Source organism: Cadophora gregata, assembly GCF_030347475.1.
Source record: "Cadophora gregata isolate MNR1 chromosome Unknown scaffold_18, whole genome shotgun sequence".
Taxonomy (NCBI): domain Eukaryota; kingdom Fungi; phylum Ascomycota; class Leotiomycetes; order Helotiales; family Ploettnerulaceae; genus Cadophora; species Cadophora gregata.
Window position 1 is genome coordinate 1,639,151 of NW_026695941.1, and position 23,699 is coordinate 1,662,849.

The 23,699-nt window shown below is 47.7% G+C and overlaps 9 protein-coding genes and 1 non-coding gene across 10 annotated transcripts; 5 read left to right on the forward strand and 5 right to left on the reverse strand.

Moving 5' to 3' along the window:
- Positions 1-76: 76 nt before the first annotated feature.
- ONS95_006939 lies at positions 77-168 on the forward strand. The gene has a single exon. It is a non-coding gene; the product is annotated as a tRNA-Val (tRNA).
- A 753-nt stretch (positions 169-921) lies between these two features.
- Positions 922-3,183, reverse strand: ONS95_006940 (uncharacterized protein; the record flags this gene model as incomplete). The annotated part of the gene is made up of 6 exons (XM_058500426.1): positions 922-1,848; positions 1,905-1,955; positions 2,009-2,075; positions 2,230-2,610; positions 2,657-2,787; positions 2,839-3,183. The coding sequence occupies 6 exons, from the start codon at positions 3,181-3,183 to the stop codon at positions 922-924; spliced, it is 1,902 nt and encodes a 633-aa protein (XP_058350264.1).
- Positions 3,184-3,382: 199 nt separating this feature from the next.
- Positions 3,383-4,676, reverse strand: ONS95_006941 (uncharacterized protein; the record flags this gene model as incomplete). Its single annotated transcript, XM_058500427.1, has 3 exons — positions 3,383-3,979; positions 4,027-4,474; positions 4,525-4,676. 3 exons carry the CDS (start codon positions 4,674-4,676, stop codon positions 3,383-3,385), a joined length of 1,197 nt encoding a protein of 398 aa, XP_058350265.1.
- Positions 4,677-5,891: 1,215 nt separating this feature from the next.
- Positions 5,892-6,992, reverse strand: ONS95_006942 (uncharacterized protein; the record flags this gene model as incomplete). Its single annotated transcript, XM_058500428.1, has 1 exon — positions 5,892-6,992. The coding sequence occupies one exon, from the start codon at positions 6,990-6,992 to the stop codon at positions 5,892-5,894; it is 1,101 nt and encodes a 366-aa protein (XP_058350266.1).
- Positions 6,993-9,038: 2,046 nt separating this feature from the next.
- ONS95_006943 (uncharacterized protein) lies at positions 9,039-11,277 on the forward strand. Its single transcript, XM_058500429.1, has 4 exons — positions 9,039-10,002; positions 10,057-10,254; positions 10,308-10,784; positions 10,847-11,277. Exons 1-4 carry the CDS (start codon positions 9,912-9,914, stop codon positions 10,960-10,962), a joined length of 882 nt encoding a protein of 293 aa, XP_058350267.1. The 5' UTR covers positions 9,039-9,911; the 3' UTR covers positions 10,963-11,277.
- A 416-nt stretch (positions 11,278-11,693) lies between these two features.
- On the reverse strand, positions 11,694-12,286 carry ONS95_006944 (uncharacterized protein; the record flags this gene model as incomplete). Its single annotated transcript, XM_058500430.1, has 4 exons — positions 11,694-11,706; positions 11,758-11,852; positions 11,909-12,028; positions 12,149-12,286. 4 exons carry the CDS (start codon positions 12,284-12,286, stop codon positions 11,694-11,696), a joined length of 366 nt encoding a protein of 121 aa, XP_058350268.1.
- Positions 12,287-13,505: 1,219 nt separating this feature from the next.
- On the reverse strand, positions 13,506-15,556 carry ONS95_006945 (uncharacterized protein; the record flags this gene model as incomplete). The annotated part of the gene is made up of 2 exons (XM_058500431.1): positions 13,506-14,050; positions 14,098-15,556. 2 exons carry the CDS (start codon positions 15,554-15,556, stop codon positions 13,506-13,508), a joined length of 2,004 nt encoding a protein of 667 aa, XP_058350269.1.
- Positions 15,557-17,640: 2,084 nt separating this feature from the next.
- ONS95_006946 (uncharacterized protein) lies at positions 17,641-20,021 on the forward strand (the record flags this gene model as incomplete). The annotated part of the gene is made up of 2 exons (XM_058500432.1): positions 17,641-19,564; positions 19,617-20,021. The coding sequence occupies one exon, from the start codon at positions 17,641-17,643 to the stop codon at positions 19,453-19,455; it is 1,815 nt and encodes a 604-aa protein (XP_058350270.1). The 3' UTR covers positions 19,456-19,564; positions 19,617-20,021.
- A 72-nt stretch (positions 20,022-20,093) lies between these two features.
- On the forward strand, positions 20,094-20,607 carry ONS95_006947 (uncharacterized protein; the record flags this gene model as incomplete). The annotated part of the gene is made up of 2 exons (XM_058500433.1): positions 20,094-20,518; positions 20,598-20,607. Exons 1-2 carry the CDS (start codon positions 20,346-20,348, stop codon positions 20,605-20,607), a joined length of 183 nt encoding a protein of 60 aa, XP_058350271.1. The 5' UTR covers positions 20,094-20,345.
- Positions 20,608-22,515: 1,908 nt separating this feature from the next.
- Positions 22,516-23,649, forward strand: ONS95_006948 (uncharacterized protein). The gene is made up of 4 exons (XM_058500434.1): positions 22,516-22,696; positions 22,799-23,031; positions 23,155-23,476; positions 23,612-23,649. Exons 2-3 carry the CDS (start codon positions 22,982-22,984, stop codon positions 23,414-23,416), a joined length of 312 nt encoding a protein of 103 aa, XP_058350272.1. The 5' UTR covers positions 22,516-22,696; positions 22,799-22,981; the 3' UTR covers positions 23,417-23,476; positions 23,612-23,649.
- Positions 23,650-23,699: the final 50 nt, after the last annotated feature.

A 23,699-nucleotide genomic window follows, 5' to 3' on the forward strand; every position in this document is an offset into this window, starting at 1 on the left:
TGAATCCGCCCCACCACACTGACATTTTTAGTTCTATTTCTAGTACTTAAATAAGCATTTCAAAAACATCAAACACGGTCGGGTGGTGTAGTTGGTTATCACATCTCGTTAACAGTTTACTGTAACAAAAAACCGAGAAGGTCCTGGGATCGAGCCCCAGCCTGATCATTGATATCTTTTTGCCTTTTTGCCATTGGGGCGTTCAGTTTTTTTTGGTTTTTTTTCTAGCACTCAGCAGTTATTTTTTTAAAAAAAATATCAGCTGTGGCCTTGCCTCCTGTTCAGTATCTGACTAGCAGCCACTCAGAACTTTTAGATGGTATGGATGCTGAGAAATTTTGACCCTACTGTGAAGTCCTCTAAAGTTATTTCAAGCAAATTAATCAGGTGCTATACATTTTCCGGATCGTTACTGAGATGCCATACTTTTTAACTCTATTTCCTGAGTACACAAGGATATAAATACTATCTTGGTCTAATTATTAAATAGCCTGTAATTATAAGGGAGGCAAGTATAAAAAGGCTACTGTAATTTTAACAAGTGACTTCTCTCAGTAAGCCTGGCGCGTGAGAAAACCGACGTCTGACCCACACGCGGGATTACACTCGGAGCTACAGTGTAATCCCTACCAGCTTTGCCAACTGGAGGTTTTCTTGTATGTTGTAATGACCTTGAGGAGCGCGACAGAGAAATTCCAGTGTCTAATAGCCCAGCAGGCGAAAGTTTCTATTTATCTTGTCTAAGTATGGCATCCCAGGAATTTTCCAATCATTTTTTTCTTTTCTTTTCTCTGATAGGGAAACATATCCCGTTCGGATATACATAGGTACCCTGAAAAGGGGAGAAACTCAAGCCGAATGTACTGTGAAAGAAGTATTGGAAATATAAGCTTTGATTGACATATTGATAGAAGACCTCTGTTAAGTGATTTCTGGTTTCACCTTCCTTAAAGAGGAACTTGATACCGGCTGATCGTCTTCCCGCCTCCTCTTAAGCTTATTTAGCTGCTGCCTCCTGATATTTTTCAACTCCGCAATAGCAACTCGTTCAAATGCAATCCACTTCCCATCAGAATCCTCTTGGCCGGCTAGTGCTCTGGCATTAACTCGTACAGCATTGCACAGGTGTTTTCTCCTCGAAGCCTCCACCCTCATATCCCTCACTATCGCAAGACTAGCCAGAATTCGCACTTCTAGATACCTGGAAATCGAAAGCTCGTCAAGAAGGCCACTGTTGTCAACTTCCGGACTACAGTTCTCCCCTGTCAAGATTTTGTTGACCAGTTCCATCTGCTGGTCCAGTTCTTCCTGGTCCACTTCTGGCTGGACTCCAGCTTTGATATTGGTTAGCATAGATTGCTGTTGCAAAGCAGCATTAACGTTGTCCGCTGCCGCTTTTTGCCTTGCAGTAATGATAGCAGCCAGAAAATCATTCTGTCGGTCACCAATGGGAACACCCTCTCTTTTCGGGAAAAATCGTCTAGCCACAACATCAACTCTTGCATCACGACCCCAGACCAACCCGTTATTCTTTCCCCCTTTGCTCAAACGATGTCCGATGATGTGCTCTGATTTCAACGCATCGGTACCATATTTCGAAACTTGGGTCGCCCATAACGACACTTGCTGGATATTCTGAAGGAAGAACATAGGCATGACCCACATCATCGTCATTGTACCAACTGGGTATTTCTCGTGATATTTGTATCGGAGTCTTACTCGGGAAGTCACCTGTCCTTGCCCGAAATGGTACCAACTCGGCCAAGGGATGATTATTTGGCCGAGACTTGGTTCGGAAATGTTTGTTTTGTCTCTGATGTAGAGATGGTCGACTTGTCCACCAAAGCACTGCAAGGTCTTAGGTGAGTAATTTTTCATTGTTTTGTGGAGTGAGAGGCTCTTACGGCATTTTCCCAGGATTGACCTAGCTCACAAATTGCTTCATCCCCGAAGAACTATCATAAATTTTAGTGGAATTCTTGTGCGCATTTTGGAAGCCCAAACTCACTGGTTCTGACCCCTGGGTGACGACATTCGGCAGCTTTGCCTGGATGTATTTTCCAAAAGAGTGCTGCCTAGCCGATCAACGCTCAGTCCACTACGGTACTTCAGGTATCTTACCATCGTTTCATGTACTAACTAATTCTCTAACGTCAGTGACTCGTCCAGAGCATGGCAGCAGATACAACTCCACGTACAGTCTTAGCCACACAGAACTGCTAAACTAACCTCTCCGAGACCGTCAAATCATTCCTGAGCAACGGTAACACATTCTCGGAACTCAAAACCACCATCCCAGTATAGCTGTCCGTATACACTGTCCCAGATTCAATCATCCGATAGGAAGGTTTATGCCATCCATAGACCAAATCACCGTTCCCCGCCTTCTGGGCTCTCGACACTGCAGATTTGATGTAAAGGTTGATTTTCGCTTGGAGGGAAGCAGCGTACGTCTCGAACATTCCCTGACTACTGTGCACTGAAGCTGGATCTCGAGCACGGAACTTGTAGGTTCGATATAGGGTGTTATCTATGGAACAGCCGTCTTTGGTGTCTTTTGGGTCCGCGGGAGTGACTTCTTTTCGTGGAGAGAAGAGCAGCGCATCGAACCTGGCATATTAGTCGGACATGTCAAATTGGGTCAGGAATCGTTTACCACGTCCAAGTTGCCGAGTACGTCAGGAGCAGCGAAGCAAGACACAGGATAGGAGTCAAAGCATCGCGCACCGCTTGGTTCCCTCTCACGTCCCACTTTCCAGGGTATCCATTCCCAATATCCTCACAGCCCTATCCCGTCTCCCACATCGTATATCCATAGATAGGATGAATACAGCCTACACTATGCAAATCCGACGATATTGCATTTGGATCATCCCAGCAGCCTGCATCTTGAAGTTCGTTGATCGTGAAGCCCCAGAGCTGTGTTTGCAAATACGCATCGTGAAGTCTTCTCTGAGCCTGATCGGCAGAGCTTTGATCAATGGGATTTCTGGTGTAATGCCTAATATTGTAACTTAATCCATATTTTGATCTTTCCGGAGGGGTGGGAGATGCTGAAGGTGTTGGAAGTGGTAATGTTGTTCTCCTTATGTGGTCAGCTGCAGAGCGAATTGGTAATCGGAGAGTACGAAGAGGACCCGAAGGACCAGGAGTGGTGCCTTTGTCATCCTCGAGGGCATTCATGATATATAAATGTTGGTTGAGAAAGAATCTATCGCTGATATGAATTAACATTATTGTTTCCATTGTGATGTTCCTACCTATGCCCATGTATGGACCGTAACAATGCACCTTTCATTCTTTGTTGTACTCAAGACTCTCAGGTTCCGCTTTCGGCAAAAAAACATTACCGAGGAATGCAGTAACCCATCAACACGCTACCTTACAACACTGTCAGATTTCTTGCGTCGCCATAGCCATTATACCCAACACCTCTGATATTCCAAGCAGACATTTTGGGCTGTGTATTACCCCCTGCATCAGTGGCTCGACTCCATATGAATCGATTTTCACCACGTTCGAGCTTTACCCTCGCTTTCCAGATAGCCCAAGAAAACTTCGTTGGCGTCCCAACAAAGTCAGCTGTCACCCAAGTACTTCCTCCATCTCCAGAGACCTGAACGCCAACCACTGGTCCATCGTATCCACCTGGAATAGCGTATCCTTTGACTTCAATCATGCCATCTGCATCAAGCGTTACTGTGTCGTCTTGAGTTGGATATGCAACTACTGAGTTGATGAGTGACCTTTGCATGGCTGGAACAGTATCCCAAATTGCGCCGTCGTTTGCGAGATACTGTTCTTTGGTCTGGACTGTCTCGGGTAAAATCTTGTAATCCCGACTCTGATAGGCATTCTGAGATTCTTTGTCCTGGACTGTAATCTCATCTAACCATTTCGTTGCCCGAGCTCCAATGATACCTGGAGCAATCATTCTCACTGGAAATCCGAATCTCGGGGACAATATTTGCCCATTTCTCTGGATATCGTCAGGTTAAGGTCAACATTAAAATCTTCCAAACTCACCTCCAATGCTAGAATGACTTCCTTCTCCTGACTCATCGCAGCATCAAGCGTGATGCTGCTCCCAAAGTACTCATCGTCTTCACAAGGAACACTCCTACAATTAAATGCGACATGCATCTCCTTCTCACTTTCTACACTCTCGATCTCTGCAAGAGCAAGTACATCGCGCACTCTTGGACCTTTCCATCGACAATTCATAGCTGCTCCATCGAGCCAATTGATACCAACGACTTCTTTCTGAAGCGTGCGCATCGTGTGGCGACGATTACCTGCGCATTGGAGAGCAGCGACCACTTTATGCTGAGGAAGAGCTTCGAGGTCTTTGATGGTGATATTGAGCTGTTTCTTTACGCAGCCATTGATTGTGATGATATGGGTGTCTCGATTGATGCGGGGGATGAGACTGTGGTTTCGATCGTAGGCGACGAGACCGTCGCCTGTGAGGAAACTGCGCCATATTGATAAATTGTTCATGATGTTTGTCAACGGATCACTTACTCGGCGACAAGGTCTCGTAGTGATGGCCTTCCAGGGTCTCCAGGGCCACTATTGATAATTTCTGAGAACCCTTTATCGACCATTTGATGGTTGCGAGGACTATGGTGGCTTGATCGGAGCTTGGCTCGAGGACCGACTTTCTGAACCCTCATATTGGAGTTTCACGATCCTTACTCCTGATAATTTTAAGAGAGACAAAGTTGCAAGGTTAATATTAATTTGAAGAATTGATGATATTCGATTGACTCAAAAAGCGGAGGAGTTTTGCCATGTCTGTAAAGCACGACGGCGCTGGAACGCATCTCTCGTCATGACTCTAAGCTGTATCCCGATGCTACGCGCAGTGTCAGGAGATACTTCGGTGTTCATCTCGAGTTCTAGAAGGGCTATTTAGCTCTGCTTTGTGATCAGAAGATGCTCCCGACTTAAGTAATAGCGCGGGCTAGGTCGCCGATCGGACCCCTCATTCTGTGAACTCAATGATGCCTCAATCAACATTTCGCATTACATAACTTTCAGTCTCATGATGCTACAGAAGAAGACAATAGGTCGTTGGTCAATCCTCAATTGTGGCGAAGGTATGACGGCAAAGGTAGAAATGGATTAGATGCCAATCCGTCTAATGGAACTGTCTAGGTATTAGGCGAACACTGCTGTCGCATTGGAGAAGTCAGACCACGGTAACTTCGCAATTCTATTTTACACTGGGCGCTGCCAGGTGTTTGCAGGGCTGTGGTCGCATTCCCCAGCGCGCCCAGTGCAGCATCACCCTAGGATTACCCCTCTGCTACCCCGCCCCCTTTCTTTCTCGCTTGACGTCGTCTCAAGAGTCCACATTATTGAGGGATGCCAATGTTTTCGTAGGAAGTTCGAGGCGATTACCATTTCCATGATTGTATCTTATCATTATTCCTTGTCTATCTTGCTGAGAAGCGGAGGTCATATTTTAACTCACCAAAACAAGCGCCGCTGCTTCAGCCCCCAGAACAGCATTCCAGGTATTTGTCGTGTACACAAAAACTGAAACGAAACTCAGAGAGTCACTAGGCACAGTTATTTATGAGACTGCAAAATTGGAAGATCTTCCCAAATCCTATTAATCTGGAATCAATTGTCCCCACGAAACATTCCATCGTTGCCTTGCTTTCCCTTCTTTCCTTTTCGAAATTATGGGCGAGCATCGCCTTTCCACTGTTATTATGTCCACTGACCTCGTCACCTATCCCAGCATCCACCATTGCCTTGTCGACCAAGGAAGTAAATGATCAAGTCGAAGTGATGCCGCAGCTGAGTTCTTGACACCACTTTTGTTGCCATGGCCAGAAGACACACCTCGACCAAGACCCAATTGCCGTTCCTCAGACACCTCATCTCCCTTCCTTCATGTCCACGGCCCTCTTTTGCTCTTCTCTCCTCCGCACCTGATCGATCCGCCCGCTGACGATGACGAGTCCGAACAATTTCCTCCCAGCGGAGCGATGGTCCCCACTCCTCAACAACTGATTCACCATTGGGTACAAAATGATAGTATCCCAACTGCAAATCTTGCAAGCTCGGAAGCAAATCAACGACTTTTCCGACAATTTGGTCAACGCGGTCTTCATCTGTAAGTCCCATGGTGCCGTCGGGGTCGTCGTCCCAGAAGGAAATGTTGTAACCTTGGTGCAGAGTGAGCTTTCGAAGGTTGGGACAGACTTTTTCAAAATCGTGGCATGCATTGGAAGGATGCGTCCAAACCCAAGAGGACGCTTGTATTTGGATCGCTCGTTCTCTTCTACGGGTCTGAAATAACCTTTAATGATGACTTTGCTAATAGCGGATGCGTTCTCTTGACTGGTCTCTCTGAAGAACTTTTTGAGTGGATCTCGGGATATGAACGATTGATGGCGAGCATCCTTGTCGAACATGTGGGTAATAGATCGCTCGGTGTTGCGATGGCTGACAGTACCATCTGCTAGAGGCAAGCCCGGACATTGGTGAGAGTATCTCTTGAATGCATCAGACGCGTGGACACCTCGGTGATGAGTGTAGGGATCCTGACCTCGAGTATCAAAAACGAAAGTGTTCTCACCGTAAAATACTGCCCGGTATTCGGGTAAAATCTGCTTCCAGCTGCTCATGAGAGAGATGCCTTGGATTCCCGCAATCTTTACCATAGCTCTGTTGATGACTTGTACAGAATAAGTCCCACGGCGGCAGACGTATTGTACAACTTCGGCATCGAGCTCCTCGTTGTAACTCATGCCAGGTAGCTGCTGTTCCTCATTCACACTGCTTGTGCTGAAAGTACCAGCTTCGATCAGTTTTGCTTGCTCGGGAGTTGGTCGTCTGCGCCATGCGATTTGGAGACCGCCATACGAGCCGTCGTACTTAGGCAGTCCCCATTCTTCGTGTCCATTCTGGCGCCTATCATCCACTGGAACGAGTAGATTGGCACGACGGGTCTGTCTCGCCAGCCGATGCTGCATTTGTACCGAACTGGTCCTGGGACAATGGCGGTTGGTCGGATGAAGAGAATGCGGTAAATAATCTCTCTGATCTCTGTTTCTTATCAGCTGTTGTGGATCCTCCAACAAGTTCGAACTACTTACCTAGTCACTCAAGCAGATAACATGGGCGCTCCTCCGTTTCCTAAAGCAGAGTTAAAAAAGGCATTTTCCCGTAAATCTTGCAGGTACGCGCAGCCGAATGTCGATGCAGCGACACGGTGACGAGAAGACATGCCACTTGTATAACTTCAATTCACGCTGCATTTCAATCGGTCCAGGCAGCCATGTAGGTTCTTTAAGTCCTGTAAGTGTATATACATTGGTAGACTTGGAAAAGAGTCTGGAGTCACATAATAGGAGGTTTGTAGTTCAGTCAAGTGAAGACCATTGATTTGATATGGAGTTTTCAATGATCCAGGCATCTACAATCAGGCGCTACACATATCTCCGACTAAAGCGATTTCCAAAGTCTTGATGGTGTTTTGCACGTTCTGTATTTTGGTCCGGCCATCATTGACGTGGAGATGAATTGGATCCGAGGTTAGGGGATCTCATGTCTTCAGTCTTACACGTTAGAGTTAACAGCTGTCTGCTACTACCTATATAAGCATTTTGAAAAGGATCATGGGTTGCTGTGCGCTCAAAATTGGTAGATGGAGCTCGTTTGACCAAGTCATGTGAGCACCACTGGGTGGTTGTAAGATCAAAAGTCACAAAAACGGTCCCACAAAGTGAAAGTATTTCAGATTGATGATCAGTGAACCTCCAGATGATCGAACGAGAGAATAACGTTTGATAAGTTGAAAATATATGCGGCAAGGGTTTTACAGAAACCCAAACAGTCGTGTTAGACGAAGAACACTGGTTCGGCTACTGGAGTGAAGGAGACAGTGGTAGGACCAATAGAAAATGATGTAACAACCAAAGCAAAGGCGGAAGTACACAGATCACTGACTTGATGAATACAAGGATGTTACCACTTGAATTCTCCTTCGGCAAATAGATCAATTCACATGACCTGACGTTGTGACGGATGGCATAGGCTGGATAACCCTGCGATGATAATCTGACCAGTTCTTAGAATCCCTGTGAGAACAACATGACCCAGCTTCCAATCTGGGAGATCAGGTTGATGGAAAAGTAGTCATGGACACCGCATGAACCTTGGCAGATTCAGAGCTCAAAATGGCATGCTGGAAGTCATCTGAACTTGAACATCAAGCCCAACATGAATAGAGCAGCCCGATTGGATGCCGAGAATAATCATCACATCCCAGATGACAACCAGAGCCGTGTTTGGGTCCTTGGCCAGTCCATGCCAGCGGCTTGGAGTGAGAATTCTCTAGCCCTCAAACTTCGGGTACAGTTTTGTTCGCCATTTAAAGTTGTGGAAAGCCATTGGGCCGACGTTTGGCCTGGCTCTTGAGTTTTATCAAGACAGGTATGAGGTGCATGTTGCCTTGATGGTGGACTTCAGGCGACTGTGATCTGGGCGAAGTCAGAATCTATACGGATGTGCACTCAGCTTTAGTCGGAGCCTACATGGATCACGTTGAAGCAAGGCGTGGAGGGACTGCTGGGGAGCCAAGATCTGCCGAAGATAATACTATTCTTCTCGCTTCTAGAGAATCGGACGTAAAGTCTTACTACCTTGATCTGTATTGGAGTACGAGATGAAGCACGGAATATTTCTGACAGCCAAAACAAGTGGGTATGCTGTCAAACCGGAGAGGAAAGTGAGAATGGTCATTTCTTGCCCACGGCCGATGAAAGTCTGAGCTCGCTCACATGGTCTCCGGTAATATCAGTCAGTACCTAAGAGAACACAAGCATTGACCAAGAGTTGGCATCTTTTGTCGATCGGAGCTAATACTCAACTCTGACAAGATGAGACAACTTAGCCACCTCTCGGTAAACAAGCCGAGCTCCCCAAATAGGAACCAAATCACGAGGAGAGCAGTCACGTGGGTGTCTCACCATTTAAGCGAAACCTTCTCTGACGACCTCCGTTTCCACCAGCAGAACACGAAACTTCGCGCACGAACGAAAACAAAACATACCGGGGCAGAAACAGCAGACCTTTTAGTTTCGCTTCAGTTGTTTGGAGTTGCGATTCGCTGTTGAGATCGACGCTGCAGGAGATCTCGTTTCGAGATTGCCGTGATCCCGGTTGGCGATCAAGTTCCTCGCATCGCTTGCCAGAATGGAGACACGTCCGGCTGTCTGCGGAATCTGGCTTTCACGACTTCGTGAAATGGACCTGGGAGTGTATATGGAGTACTCGTATAGTTTTGTCGTGAGATGAACTGGCCAGCTTCAGGTGACATTGACAGTTGCGACACAAATTTACGATAAACACCATAAGCGCGATATCGAGAGAATGGGTGTTCACACGGCGGCTCTACACTTGGAAACTTTCCCCAGAATGATTTACAAACACCAAAAATACCAGTGACTGAGCGCTGCTGCCAAGTGATAGCCAAGAAGGCCCCTTGACACGATCACAGATTTCCAAGACTTCCTGCATGGACATCTGCTTGTTTTCCAACGTGGTCTCCCGCCGTGCATCTCCTCGTACCCGCAGAATCAAGACTTTTAATCTCTACCAAGAAGGCTTGTGGTTTCTGCATCGTCACAGATCATCCTCCTTCGCTGGTTATTCTCCATCCGGCTTGCCAAGTGAAGTGGCGGCGATGATGGGCTTGGAAGGTTTGTCTGTATAAAGGTTCGGGGGAGCACTGCCAGAGGAAAATATCATCAGCCTTTCAATCATCTGCTTCTCTCTCTTCAAGCTTTCCACCACTTTCTATATAGTATCATTCATTAATCCGGCGCCGGTCGTCCTCTTCAGCACTCTTTACTCTTTCGTCTAATAGATCCCACCCCACAACCGCCAAAATGCAATACACATCTACCATTCTCTGTGCAGCTTTCGCTGTCACAAGTGTTATGTCTCACGCTCTCATCACTGAGGTCAAGGGTGCCAATGGTTAGTTTGATCTCTGGCCTTGATTCGAGCTCAGTAGCTAACAAACATCCTCAGCCGTTACCATGCCTGGTTTGACTGTCACCGATGGTACTCCTCGTGATTGCCCTTCAGCTGGATGTGGCGCTCAATCAGATACCTCCATCATTCGCACAAACGAGCTGGGAACTGCTAAGGCTTCTGCTCTTGGCCGCACCAAGAACGATGGCCCAGTTGATGCCGCCAAGATGATGGCTGTCTTCATGGATGGATCTGGTCAGTATTCCATGGTTCCCATTCCAAGACACATAGACTGACATTCATTTTAGCCGCCAACGTTACTGCTCGCGAGATCCACGAGAATAACAACCTCTACAAGCGTCAACTCGGCAAGCTTTTCGGAGGTGGTGCCGGAGGAGCTGGAGGAGCTACCGACCCCGGTGTCAAGACCCCAGCCGGTACTAAGGAGACTGGTGTCGCAGCCGCAGCCGGTCTTGGTGCTTCAGAAGGACTCCCAACCGCATCCGACTCTGGCGAGATCACCATGACGATACATCAATGCAACCAGGACGGTGCCGGTCCCTTCGACGCCCAGATCGATAACACTTCAGGTGGAACCGACCCAGCCGCATTCAAGACGGCGCAAGTCACCCAGAACGTCCCAGGTATTGCTGCTGGTTTCTCCGCTGCAACCACAACCGACTATCAAGTCAAGGTTCAGATGCCTGCTGGCATGACCTGCTCTGGTACCGTTGGCGCCGCCACAGACGTCTGCATTGTCCGCATGTCTAACAAGACACCTGCTGGTATGTCATTATCTCTACCTCTATTTTCCATTTGAATCAGACAAGCTAACACATCTTGATAGGACCATTCGGTGGAGCCGGAGCATTCACACAATCACCCGGAGCCAAGAAGCGTGCCATCGAGTACAACCTCTCCAAGCGCCGCATGGCACGCAGCCTCCAGAACAAGAAGAACTAGATTCTCTTGACTGTGCTGTTACGATAGGCGATTGGAATAAGTTGTAATTAGACTGCATTGAGCGCGTTTTTTGATTTTCCTATGTCTGGGTACAATTGATCACAGGGTGATGAGGGTTTGGGCATTCTTTGGTGGGACTATGCGCAATGAATGAGGGGAGGGATGTAAATGCAGTGCATTGGCAGTGGAAAAGCATAGTGGGGCGGAACATTCATTTGGCTGGTCAACTTTTACATATTTTGACGTGGTGGAGGTTGGTATATATATTTTAACGATAGGATGATTGATAGGGAATGAAGTTGCTGTTTGATCAGATTTTTTCTTTCGATCAGTGCAGATGTGAGATGGCTATTCCTGGTGTCCACAGGCTTTTGACTTTTGTTCTTGGTTGTTCAACTCTCAGAAAGCGTAATCACTTTCAATCTTCAACGATCACTGAGCGATATCCAGAGGGACACCGAGTCTCATATCACGTTGCAGGTCACATTTTAAAGTCACACAATCACGTGAGATCTTTCACTTGTATTTCTCTATCTCAACTCCACCACCAGCAGAGGAAAGAGCCACCCAGGATGCACCACTATGAGAAGTAAAAACCGCACGAGCGATCGAGGATTCCGAGTGCCTATGTCCACGGGCATCCAGTCAGCAAGATCCTCTTTCAATATCATAAGAATATCGGAGTACATACCAATCAACAGCAAAACGAAAAGTAGAAGTCCAGCTGGATCTTAGTTAAAATGCCTGTGGATGTCAATCAAATGTCCTCGAAAAGTGATGTGATATTGAACATACCAGTCAATGGGGATCAGGTCCAGACCCAAGAACCCATTGAGGTACTCGTAAACACTGGTAGAAACGTCAAGCTTTGTCTGCGGGCAAGATGGGCACTAAGAGCAGTTAGTCAGTGAAGAAACAAGTAACAAGGGAGGAAGGGATAGCTCACGGTATCAGCGACAACAGCAGTGAGAACTCGACCAGTACCCTTGTGACGAATGGTAACGGTACGGCCGCAGTTATTGTTGTGTCCCCAGGCTGGACCGAGAGCGACGATGTGGTCAGTGTCCTGTCAAGAACAAGGATCAGTACAAAGATCATGGTCATGGAGTAAAATCCATTCCTCAAACACTTGATCAAGCTCGAAGCAACAAGTAAGACACAAGACCAGAAGAGAATGGAAACAAACCGAGTGATAAACCCCACAACTACCAGCAACGCCCTGCTGAGTGTAGTATGTAGCAACACCATCAATAGCATCAACACCACCAACAAGTAAGAAAGCCATGCCTGCGACTACACCAGTGAGCAAAGTGGTGAACTTCATTCTTGCTTGGTTGCGCTTTGAAAATACTTCGAGTTGTTGAGTGTTTGATCGAAGTGAACGTATTGGAACGGAAAAGAACAGAACAGGACGAGAGAGATCGAAGAGGTGTTTGTGTTTGTGTCTTGGTTCGTGAGTGTAGTGAAGAAGAAAGGAGAGAGGAAATTTCGAAGGAGGATGGGTTTATATATTCGGGGACGAGGGGAGGGGAGGGGAGACTATTGATGCCTGATCATTCAAAGGTCGGTAGCGAGATGAAGGGGAGATGAGGAAAAAGGGGTAGATGGCTGAATTGGGATGAGGAGTTTGAGATTGCGGACGGTTTAGGACGAGGATGGGGGTTTTGGGGGAAATGTAACCGAAATTGGGAGAGAGGAAGACAGAAGAGGGAGATTCGAAAGGAATCGCAGATGGAGCGAAGACGGGTGAGCAGTGGGCAGTGAATGCGGAGATGAGGAAGATTAAATAGGACGCGATGTGGAGATTGGTGAAGGTGAAGTCAACTCGACTGCAATTTCGGAGCAAGATCGGGGCAGGATGGACGTCGTTCTACCCACAAAGACAGCACTGAGCAATAAAGTTACGCTTACGATACATCTGAGCCTTTCATCAGACATTTTAATCGCTGAAACGAATGAGTAGAGTCTTATCTTCACATTCGTCTGTAATTGATGTTGCATTGGAGGTTGTTTATGTTGATGTTGACATCCGTTGTGTAAGCGAGCTAGAAATCTTAACAGGAGGGTTCGGTCACGGATCTACCCCAGGTAGACTCTTGGACACCACCAACGAAGCATAAAACAGCTTTTGCAATGATACCCTTGTTATCGAAGCCTGGATTTATTCCGTCTTAGATTGAGACTGATAGTCGGTCCCGGGAAAGACGATTTGAAGACTTATTGAAGCATGAGAGATGGTCTTGGCAATACGGAGTCAGGCTGTGGCGCGACATTCACGTGACAAACCACCAACGAGAACCACCATGGATCTAAGACCAGGTTTTATAAATCGGACATTCTTGAGAGATAGAAGTATTATACACCTTACAATTATTACTGACTGTAGAAGATCTAACCAATTTCCATCCACACAAACGTGCTTGCAAAAGGGGGTATCACAAAATCCAACCAACGCCAATTCATCTTCCCCAATGCTATTATCCTTCCTAGCCACATGAAACGAAGCCGAAATGTTGGAAATCGTACAGCTGTGCGTAAAATTCTCAGGCCACAATACCAGCAATCACAGTCATGACACCAACATAGATACCAGCACATGTCAAACTCTCTCTCCCTAGTAACATATTTCTCTGCACGATGCCACTCTGGACTAGCCCTCCTACCATGAACACTGCGACTAGCATCGCCACTGTAAGCCTGCCCATGAATCCTGGAATGACGGAGAAGGTAAGGATAGGGACGAGAATTGCGATCGCGATTGCTGTCGCAAGACCTGGGAGGATAGGTTGGAGTTCGGGTTGTGATGTATGAAGCGGGGGAGATGGTGGAGGCGCAATTGACGATGAGACTTGGGATGCAATTTCCGATGAAGATACCGTTGAGGATGGCGCGTGTGAGGAGCGCAGGAATGAGGGGCGTGCGAGGTTTTCGGAGTATATTGAAACCAGATCGTCAGTTGGGTCAAGGAAGTGCGTCTCAGCTTCTGCGATGGGCTGTTCGGTTTGTAGGTATGCGCGATAGTGTTCAATGTCTTCTGCGTCCGGGTGATTAAGTGACTGGGTGCTGTTGAATGAGGAGAGAGCTTGGTCTGTGGCTGTTAGCTGTGCTCGGCTGGTAGATGTGGAGTGGACGTACTGTATTGATTCAACTTGTACCCAATCTTGCCAAGGACATCTGTTTTGTGCCACTGTAGTTCCCCGCCAGCTTGCGCGGCTAGTCGCCTTGATGCTGGAATGATATATCCATGGTGATCTAGCCGTCGAGATTGCGTATCTGCATGATCAAGACGGTGAAGTTGTTCTTCCAATTCACTCAATTCGTCTTGGAGGTGTAGCAGGAGTCGATGATTCAATGCCTCGAATTTCCTGTACATTGGCTTGATTCGTCCTCCGTTTTCATTATCACTGCCAGGAAATGCAGATAGCCTCGACGCAAGAAGCTCATAACCAGTCACTGGTAACTTCTCAGCTCGTGGTAGTGGCCGCTGTTGCATGTGATATTGATACCGAGAACTCAATGCGGAGGAAGGGATATGAGGTAATTGAGTATTACCTCGGGGCATATCTGGCGTTCCAAACTGTTGCATCGACACATGTACATTCTGCCGTTCTTGAGCAGCAGCCATCTGGGATGCGATCTTAGCCGATGCTTGGTCTGTTGGATGCGGTTCTGGTACCCCATCATGTCCATCAACAGATCGCTCCGGACTACTGCTTCGGTCCGTATCCACATCGACAGCCGGTTCAGAAGCGTTGTCGTCACCGTGAAAACTGCTCGATGCAGATGATGAGACACTTGCGTTGTGGTTGAGACGTTTTGAAGGAGGTTCAACATATGCACTCTGAATGCGCTTTGGTGACCAGTGAGGTGTGCGGTCCTCGTCACTTTCCTCGCTCTCCTCGCCCTTTTCTTCCTCTACTTCATGCCCCTCTACTTCGTGGTCATCCTCTTCCTCTTGATGTTCGGGCTCTGGTGGCCCATTATTGTCCAAGAATTGGAAAACACTTGGTGGATCGGGCACTGCTGGTGACATTGGAGGTTCTCCAGCTTCCTCCACCTCAGGCTTCTTACCAAGGCTTGATCGCTTGGTAATTGACGCTTGTGTTACAGTCGAGTTACTTCCACTGGAGCTGCTCGACTTATTCGTCGCAGTCGTCTGTGTGGTGAAGGTTGACACCATTGATGGAGAGGTCAATCGAGACCTGGCTGCCAATATTGCTCTATGATCCTCTTGCTCCTCTTCGTCAGATGAAGATGCCGAACTGGAGCTTCTATTTGAGTGTCCATGTCTGTGCCGCAGCCGTGACTCTTCATATTCTTCTCTTGTTATCCCGCTAGCCCTCCTTGACGTGCCATTCTTCGACTTGCCCTTGGATGTATGTTTGCTGGATCTGTGCCTCCTGGGTCTATCTCTCTCCCGATCTCGCTCCCTTTCCCTCCCCACGTTGGCTTTCATGACTGTATCGTGCATCGGCCGCGATTTTCGGTATTTCTCGTCCGCAGAATCTCCGCTGGTTCTCAATTCTTCCCGCGATTCATCCTCGGAGTCTTCGAGTATTGATTCAACCGTTGGAATGGTATATTTTGTTGTCATTGCGGGTAGTTGTCGTAATCTTGTTATCGTCAGCTTGTCAGTCCCAGACTACGAAAAAGCAAACATGATAGCAAGCAGCTGGGGGGAACTGAATTGGGCGTACCTGAACTGAGTCGTAAGTTTGGCGGTGTGTTGGTGCGTTGTTTATGCAAGCTAGAGATGCGGGTTGTGCATGCTGAAATTCTGGGGATTGATGCAAAGTGAGCGGAGTTGTTGAGGACGACGAGGTTCATGATCGAGGGGGGTAATAGTATCTTTGTATACGAGCTGATATAGGAGGATATAGAACTGGTGCTATTATCAGAATGACGCCCCCTTTTTGGTGGTCAGCCGTTCCAGGCGTGTTTCGAGATTCGCTAAGGGCCAGTGGGGTGTCAAAGCCAGGCCGTGCCACCCTGGAGAGTGACAAATGGGGGGTAGTTCGGGGGGGGATGCGACGAGATCTGCGGGGCAGCAGCGTGAGCCAGATCCTAGATGATGGCCATTTTGGGATATGCCGACAGAGATGACCAGACTTCTAGAAGGCCGGACGAGAAACCCGGCCCGGTACGACCAATGTATTTCGGTATTGTATCTGCGTGTGGCTGTTGGTTTGTTGCCGCCGGGAAGGATCAAAGGATCAAATCGTTGGTATCTGAACTTTGGTATGATCCTTCTTGTTGTTGAAAGACCGCCGAGATGTTGATGGATGCCGAGGGCAGAAGAAAACAAACAACAAGCCTGAAAAACAAGACCGGAAGGACACGGCTGGTGTAGTTGTACTCGCGTATGGGCAGCACGGGCAGGGAAGTCGAAGGCGACTTCTTCGGCTTTGGCGAAGATTGGGCCAAAGCAGGAGTTGAAAGCTCGGTTGGGTTGGGTTGGATATCTTGGTTTAGATCGCCGCCAGCCAGGAAGGATATCAAGGTCCAGGATTCGAGGGCTTCCACTAACACTGAACCGTAGAGAGCGTGGACTTCAACTCTATTCCGTCCAGATCCAGAACAGCGTCTGCGTTGACAGTGCGATTGATGCGAGTGATCGTAGAGAACCGGAATATCAAGGGGATCAAAAGAGGGACGACGAGAACAAGACCAAATCAAAAACAAACAATGCAAGCAAGATATAAACACAATCTTGCAGTGCAGCAGTGGGACTCGGACTACTCACTTTCACTTCCCAACAACTCCAGATCCGACAAGACTGGGGCGATGGGCACCTTTTCTACTGACACGTCAGGCTGCGTTGCCCTGCTCACTCGGGCACAGCCAATGTCTGCCCAACACATACCACCAGTCATGATGCACGATGGCGAAAATCTTCTCCGGCGCATTTGGGAGGCTTGCTCCTGGATGGTGGTATGTGTATGACTCGGCAGATCATATAATCTCAGGCTTCATGGCTGCCAATCCGGAGATAGAGGTAGGACGATGCAACCCACTGTTGTGATGCGTGTAACCGTACCTCGTCCTACCTTTCTAACTGGGTGAACTTGCTGGTGAGAAATACAGTAACGGCACTGCTGGGAGTGGCTCCAGAGCTCCATTCTGCTTCTGGTAATAGTGACAGCCGCGGCTAGCTGAAATAATCATAAGAATACAGGAATCTTCTGATGGAGGAAATAGATGGATGGTTGTTGGTTGGTGAAATACATAAATAAATCCCATGGAGGCCGCCGGCATACCTGGCTTTAGGTGAACCAACAGCAGGGGAGAAGGGTCGGCCCGAGCAGGGATCCGAAGATTTCCCGTCATTTCTTCACTTCTCCAACACTGAAGCTTCTCTCTGCTTCAGGTAAACAAATCACCACAGAGCTCGTCGAACCTCCTACGCCACCTCCTTCATACTCCTCGAGCCTTTAGTTTCTTGTGCGGCTTCGATTGTTCGTGTACCACAGCACCACTTTCCATTGCTCCGAATCTGCCGCGCAATCTGCACCTCTCGTCGAATCGGGTGTTCTACGAATCTCTACCTGCATGCGCCTGACAATCGCTCGACCCTACTCCTACTCTTGACATATAAACATATAGCCACCCAGCTGCTCGTGCCGCATCCGAATCCAATTGAGCATCTGCAGATCGTGCTGGGGCAGTCGCGGAAACCCAATGGTTCGTATCGCGCCAATCGTCCTGCGAAAATACCTCCTTGGGGGCCAACTACCCTCAAGAGGATGTCTGCGACAACTGAGACATACTCGGCAGACTGCACAATCTGTGTGTTGCCAGAGATATCACACGACGCAAACAAGTTCAGACTCAAGCTTGGCAGAACCTCCAGTCGCATTTCGAAAGCAGTTGAAGGAGGAGGCAAAGCTACGAAAGGCTGAAGGCGGGAAGATTTCAAACAAGGACAACCAGACCCTAGACAACTGGGAACTGACAGTTGGAATCGAGATACATGCTCAATTGAATACTGCGCGAAAACTATTCTCCGCGGCTGCCTCTACCATCAACGATGTACCGAATACCCATGTCGCACTCTTCGATGTTGCGATGCCTGGCTCCCAGCCCACCTTCCAAAAAGAAACCCTCATACCAGCCTTGCGAGCTGCCTTAGCATTGAACTGCGATATACAGAAAACAAGTCGATTTGATCGAAAGCACTACTTCCATTGGGATCAACCCTCCGGCTACCAGATCACCCAGTATTACGAACCATTTGCGAAAGATGGATACATCACTTTGTATGCGCATGATGGCATTGCGAAGGAGGACGGTGACCAGATCCGAATAGGGATCAAGCAGATACAAATGGAGCAGGACACGGCCAAGACCATATCACAGCCTGGCGGCGTGCATTTGTTGGACTTCAATAGAGTGGGACTTCCCTTGATCGAGATCATCACGCTACCCCAGATTCATCACCCAAGCACAGCAGCTGCACTTGTCCGCAAGGTACAGATCCTGCTAAATGCTGTGGATGCTTGTGTTTTGGGTATGCAATCAGGGGGCCTGCGAGCTGATGTCAACGTATCTGTGAGGAGGCGTGATGTGGAAGCTACCCACGAATATGCAGGAGTCAAGGGACTTGGGCAAAGGACGGAGATCAAGAACCTGAGCAGCTTCAAGGCTGTTGAGGATGCAATCATCGCCGAGCGAGACCGCCAGATTGAGGTACTGGAATCTGGAGGCATCATTGAGGGGGAAACTCGGGGCTGGACAATTGGGAGCACGGAGACAAAGAGACTACGTGGGAAAGAAGGAGAGGTCGATTACCGATACATGCCAGACCCAGACCTCGGACCAGTTATCATCGGACAAGACCTACTCGACCATCTCAAAGGTACGCTAGGCGTTCTACCAGACGAAGAGATTACTATTCTGGTTGAGCAGTATGGTCTAACTGTCAAGGACGCCATGTCACTGGTATCACTGGACGATGGCGGACGAGTTGAATATTTCCGCAACGTTGTCGATGAATACAAGACTCCTGACATGGATTTGGCTACAGCAGGTCGATTCTGCGGCAACTGGGTCTTGCATGAGATGGGAGGCATGACCCATCCAACCGCCGATGAAGAGCATCCTCTCAAAATGACGAGCGATGGGATTTGCATTATCCCACGTACCAGCCTCGCGAGTCTACTTCGCCACCTCGACAATAACAAAATAACCGGCAAGACAGCCAAGAAAGTGCTGGCAATCTTATTCGAGAACGGGTTGCATGGAAAAAAGGATACAGTCGAAGCTATCATTGACAAGGAAGGATTGTGGTTCAGCCCCTTGTCGAACGAAGAGATGGAAGCTCTGGCAAGGAGCGTGCTGGATGATAAGACTGTCCAAGAGATCCTTGCTGGAAAGACTGGAAAGATTAATTTCCTGCTGGGGAAGATGATGAGGCTGGATACGGATGGGAGGGTTGATGCTCAGCGAGCTACGGCTATGCTGAAGCAGGTTATTGAGGAGCAGAGGAAGGAATAATATCGAGTACCAGTGAGCCAGAATAAACATCAATAATATCTGGAAGTTCTCTCCCGCTCTATCTTCTCGTGAGATCAACGTCAAGGACCACGCGCATCCTCATGAAACGGTTCGTGCTCAATATCCCCGATTGAGAGATGCTGGTTTTTGACATTCACGAGGCACTTCTTCAAAAGCAAATAACCGTACAAGCTTACACTCTGCACCTGTTCGCTGATGCTCACTTGCCGCCCTCCTGACCCAAAATATATGCTATGGTAACGTAACAGTGCTTCTTCTCTTCTCATCGGATGAGTTCAAGTGATGAAATCATGCGCCGACATTGTTTGCTCTATAGTCAACTTTTGGCAAAAAACGCAATATATAAATAGCTTTTCAGACCTGCACTCTTTGCTTTTACCTTCATTCAATTATTCTCTGTGAAGCCTGACATTGCTTTTGTATTGGCGTTGACTTCGGCGGACTGGTTTTCTCGTTCTAAATCTCTGTTCTGTTCCGCGTCGCTCAATTCGTCGCTCAATTTGGTCGTGGGCAAGCTTTCTTGGACGCTTTTATTTTGATTGAATGATACAATACGATATGGCAAGACGTGCCTGCTATTTTTGTAGTGTGTGATGGCATTGAGTTTTAAAGTTACCATTCAGCAGTTCAGTATGGTTTGTTCACATTGCAGGCAATCACCAGGTGGTGCGTGTCTAGTGACAAACTCGCAATCGCACCCCACCTATATATATCTGGACATTTTATAATGCTCTGGCAGTCACGCAACTTGTCAATCTGTTTAAAGCATGATAATCCCAATCTGGAGAGTTCTACGCGTGCGGACAGGTGCTCCTTTTGTCGCATAGAGTAAGTCAGTCTCCACCGCCTCTCATGTGAAAACAGTAGATATGCTGCCGGTATCCTCCGAGAAGAGCAATAGTATTGGTCTCAGTGTCGAGGAAATCAAGGAGATGAAGGAGCCCGAGAAGCCTGTTGCTCTTCCCAGTTTCCGTAGGGTTAAGAAGGGAAAGCCAGGAAGCCGAGCCATCAAGCGTCAGACTGAGTCTGCCCCTCCTTCGGAGTGAGTTCATTTTCACTGCAAATCTGGATGCGGGGTTTGGTTGAGCTCGGTATTTGGTTGTGGCTAATTTGGCGGCCAGGAGTCATTGAACTTTGGGTATGTCTTGGGCGCGCGCATTGAGGTTCCCTTTTCGCGTGTTTCTTGGGAGGAAATCGTCACAGGGAATGAAGTAGCTCAAAAAATAAATGGTGATGATAGTACTATACGGAGAACAAGATCTTAGTTTTTTTTTCCCCCACAATTGTTTAATATCCTTAAAGCTGGCTTTCTTTTACTGTCCAGAGTGATGCAAAATTGGTTTGAGGTCTTTGTTTACTTTCGGCTGTGCTAAGCAGCGAAGTGGGTCGAGCTAGTGCTGAGAATGAAGCATCAATCATTATCGCATTCTGTACAGAGTATTAATTGATTTACTGTCATAGTATTGATGGAGAGCTATGAATCCGCGACTGAAAAGTCACAAGGGTGTGTTTTCTTTGCATGATGAATGGTGTCCTCGTGCCGAGTGAGATAGTATGGTCCTTGGAAACGTGTGATTCATTTGCCTTGAGGCAGTCCTGCGTACAACTTTTGCACGAAGCTTGAAGAGTACGACGACACGATTTCAAATTTGATATTATTTGGAGCTTGTGTTGAGATTTCAACAGGAGAGACGTAAATATGGCAAGGAAAGGCGAGGTAAGAAGGGTAGGATTGATCGTTCTCAGCGAACTCACTTGAAATCAACTGTCTACCCACTGCCCAATGGATCTCAAATGAGACACTACGACGTTTCATGTTGATATAATAGAATAATGAATCGAAAGAATGAACAGACACATTCCTGTGAGCTACAATAAAAATTCGCCGCTACGGCCTCCTGATTGGCTCTACGATAGTCACGAGATTTTGGGAGATCGGAACGAACACGAGTACGGCTTGGAATAACCCCTTCCTCTGGATAGTAATCTTTTAAAAGCTTTCAGATTACATGCGGGTGATAACAGTAGCCCAAACCGTCATGCAGGTAGGAAAAACAACCAGCCATCCCCCACGTGACATAGGAAAGGATCCTAGAGCTTGATCTTCAGGAGGTTCATGATGCCTGTTCACGATTGTGTCACGTTCTGTCTGGTGGGATCAGCTGGGTATTTTGGTATGCTCCGGGGCCTCGTGGCGACCTTGAATAAACTCGAAGTCAGGCAAAAAGATGCGAACCACTGCTGGCGACCTGTTGGCAGCTACTGGCGGCATCCTTGGCACTTCAGACCACCGCCATTCCCCCGAATATGTACTTCAACAATGAGGGCAATGGGGTCCCCATGTCCGTGAGCTGAGCCCTCAGCCTGGATCACCTCAAGCAATCAAGCCAGCGTGATAGTCCGGGAGAACTTCCAAAGCTCGTACAGATTCCAGAAGCTCTCTGTGCAATGCGCAAAAGAAAGTAAGGTATTGTGCCGCACCGCATCTACGGGCGTTAAGATACCGGTGAAAGCGGTGGGTATGATGCCAAAAAGCACACACACGCCTATTTCTACCTGCTATCCTTGTCCAAGGTATACATACCCGGTAATAAGCGAGAATATCCCTCCGCCTGCCCTCCAAAACCGTCTTACTTCCTTTGAACAAGCACTTAACATCGTAATTGAATTAATTCAACTACAACTCAATAGCTACTATTAGTATCATACAATTCAATTGTGATTAAGTATTTAAATTTTAGTTGTGGGTTCATAGAACAATAAATCCTATCACTGAAAGGTAGGTGGATTTCTTTAAGTCAAATCATCGAGGCAGCTAGAGCAGCATAGCTTGTGGCTGGCTCAGGCTGGGAAGTGGCCGATTTGTGGTTCTGGAGAGCGTCACAACGTGTCGAGGAATCGACAATTGGGGGCAAAACAGCAGCAACCGGCCAACAAAGATTTTTGGTGGTGGCCCCCCGAATTGCATACGTGCGTACAAGGATATCTGTGAGTGCATGGTGGCTTGGAGGGGACAGGCGTTCTATGGCCTCGCTGGACGTTTCATGGCAGGAGACGGGAATGCTAGGGAGAAACACGAACTTTCGTGACCAGGCTTGCTGTTTGGCAGGCTATTCTGCTTGCAAGTGTTGCAGGGACCGAATAGCATTGGACCCATAGGAGGTTTGGAATATGGCTTTCAAGGCGTCCAACACTACAACGACAGCGCAATACATTCTGGGTATAAGAGCACCCATCTCCCTCTCTGTTTGATTTTTCTCCAACTCAAAGTACCCTATCACAAACGCCCAAGAAGATTGGAAAGTCTTACTCTTGAACCTAGTCTCAGTTATATTTTCTCCCCTCACGTATCCATGCATCGTCAGCTTTCTACTACGCAAGGATTCTCCTCGTAATAAGCTATCGACCATCAACAAAGATACCTGTCAAATCACTGCACTATCTAGGACCCAAAGTACTCGATCAATATCATCACTTTCGCCAAGACCCACCTTCTTCAAGCACCATGGCTTATAGCACTTCCTCAACCACAGCCATTGATGGTTCTGCAGACGAGTTCGTACTCTCGTATACCTTCTCCATTACCACTTCATCACTTTTCATCTCTTCCTTATTCTACCTTATAGCCTCTCCACATCTGCCATCCCACATCTCGCTAACCACCTTCCGTTTCCCCAGATTCGCACCCTCCCCAACCACTGCACCACCACCACGAACACAAGCCCAAATCGCCGCAGAGGCAGCACTATCTCGTCAACGCACCTCTATATTCATAGCAGATACTTCCTTGCCTGTTGTCACGCCCCGAACATATTACCAGAGCTCGACAGTTGTTCGAACCCAAGCAGCCGCAGCCCAGATTCAAGCCTTCGATGCAGCCTTTAACAAAGTCAATAACGACAACAGCGATAGTGGCAATGTGAATACTGGAAAGAAATAAGCAAGTGTGGAGGAGTAATAACCATTGAGATATTCATAAGTGAGGGAGGAATAGAAAATGGTATGTTTCCCTGCCACTTTCTTGTGTCGCCTGGCTTGAGTCAGGGGGTGTTTGTTTTGTTTGTGCCTCGTCTGGTGACGAGCACATGACCTTAATGAGGGACGAGAGAAGACACCAATGCTAACAGAACGTAAGAATGGAATGACGAACAACATGTCTACTCTTATGCCATGACGGATGAGTGGGAATGTTGAATGATCTGGAATAGCTGAGATTAGAACAT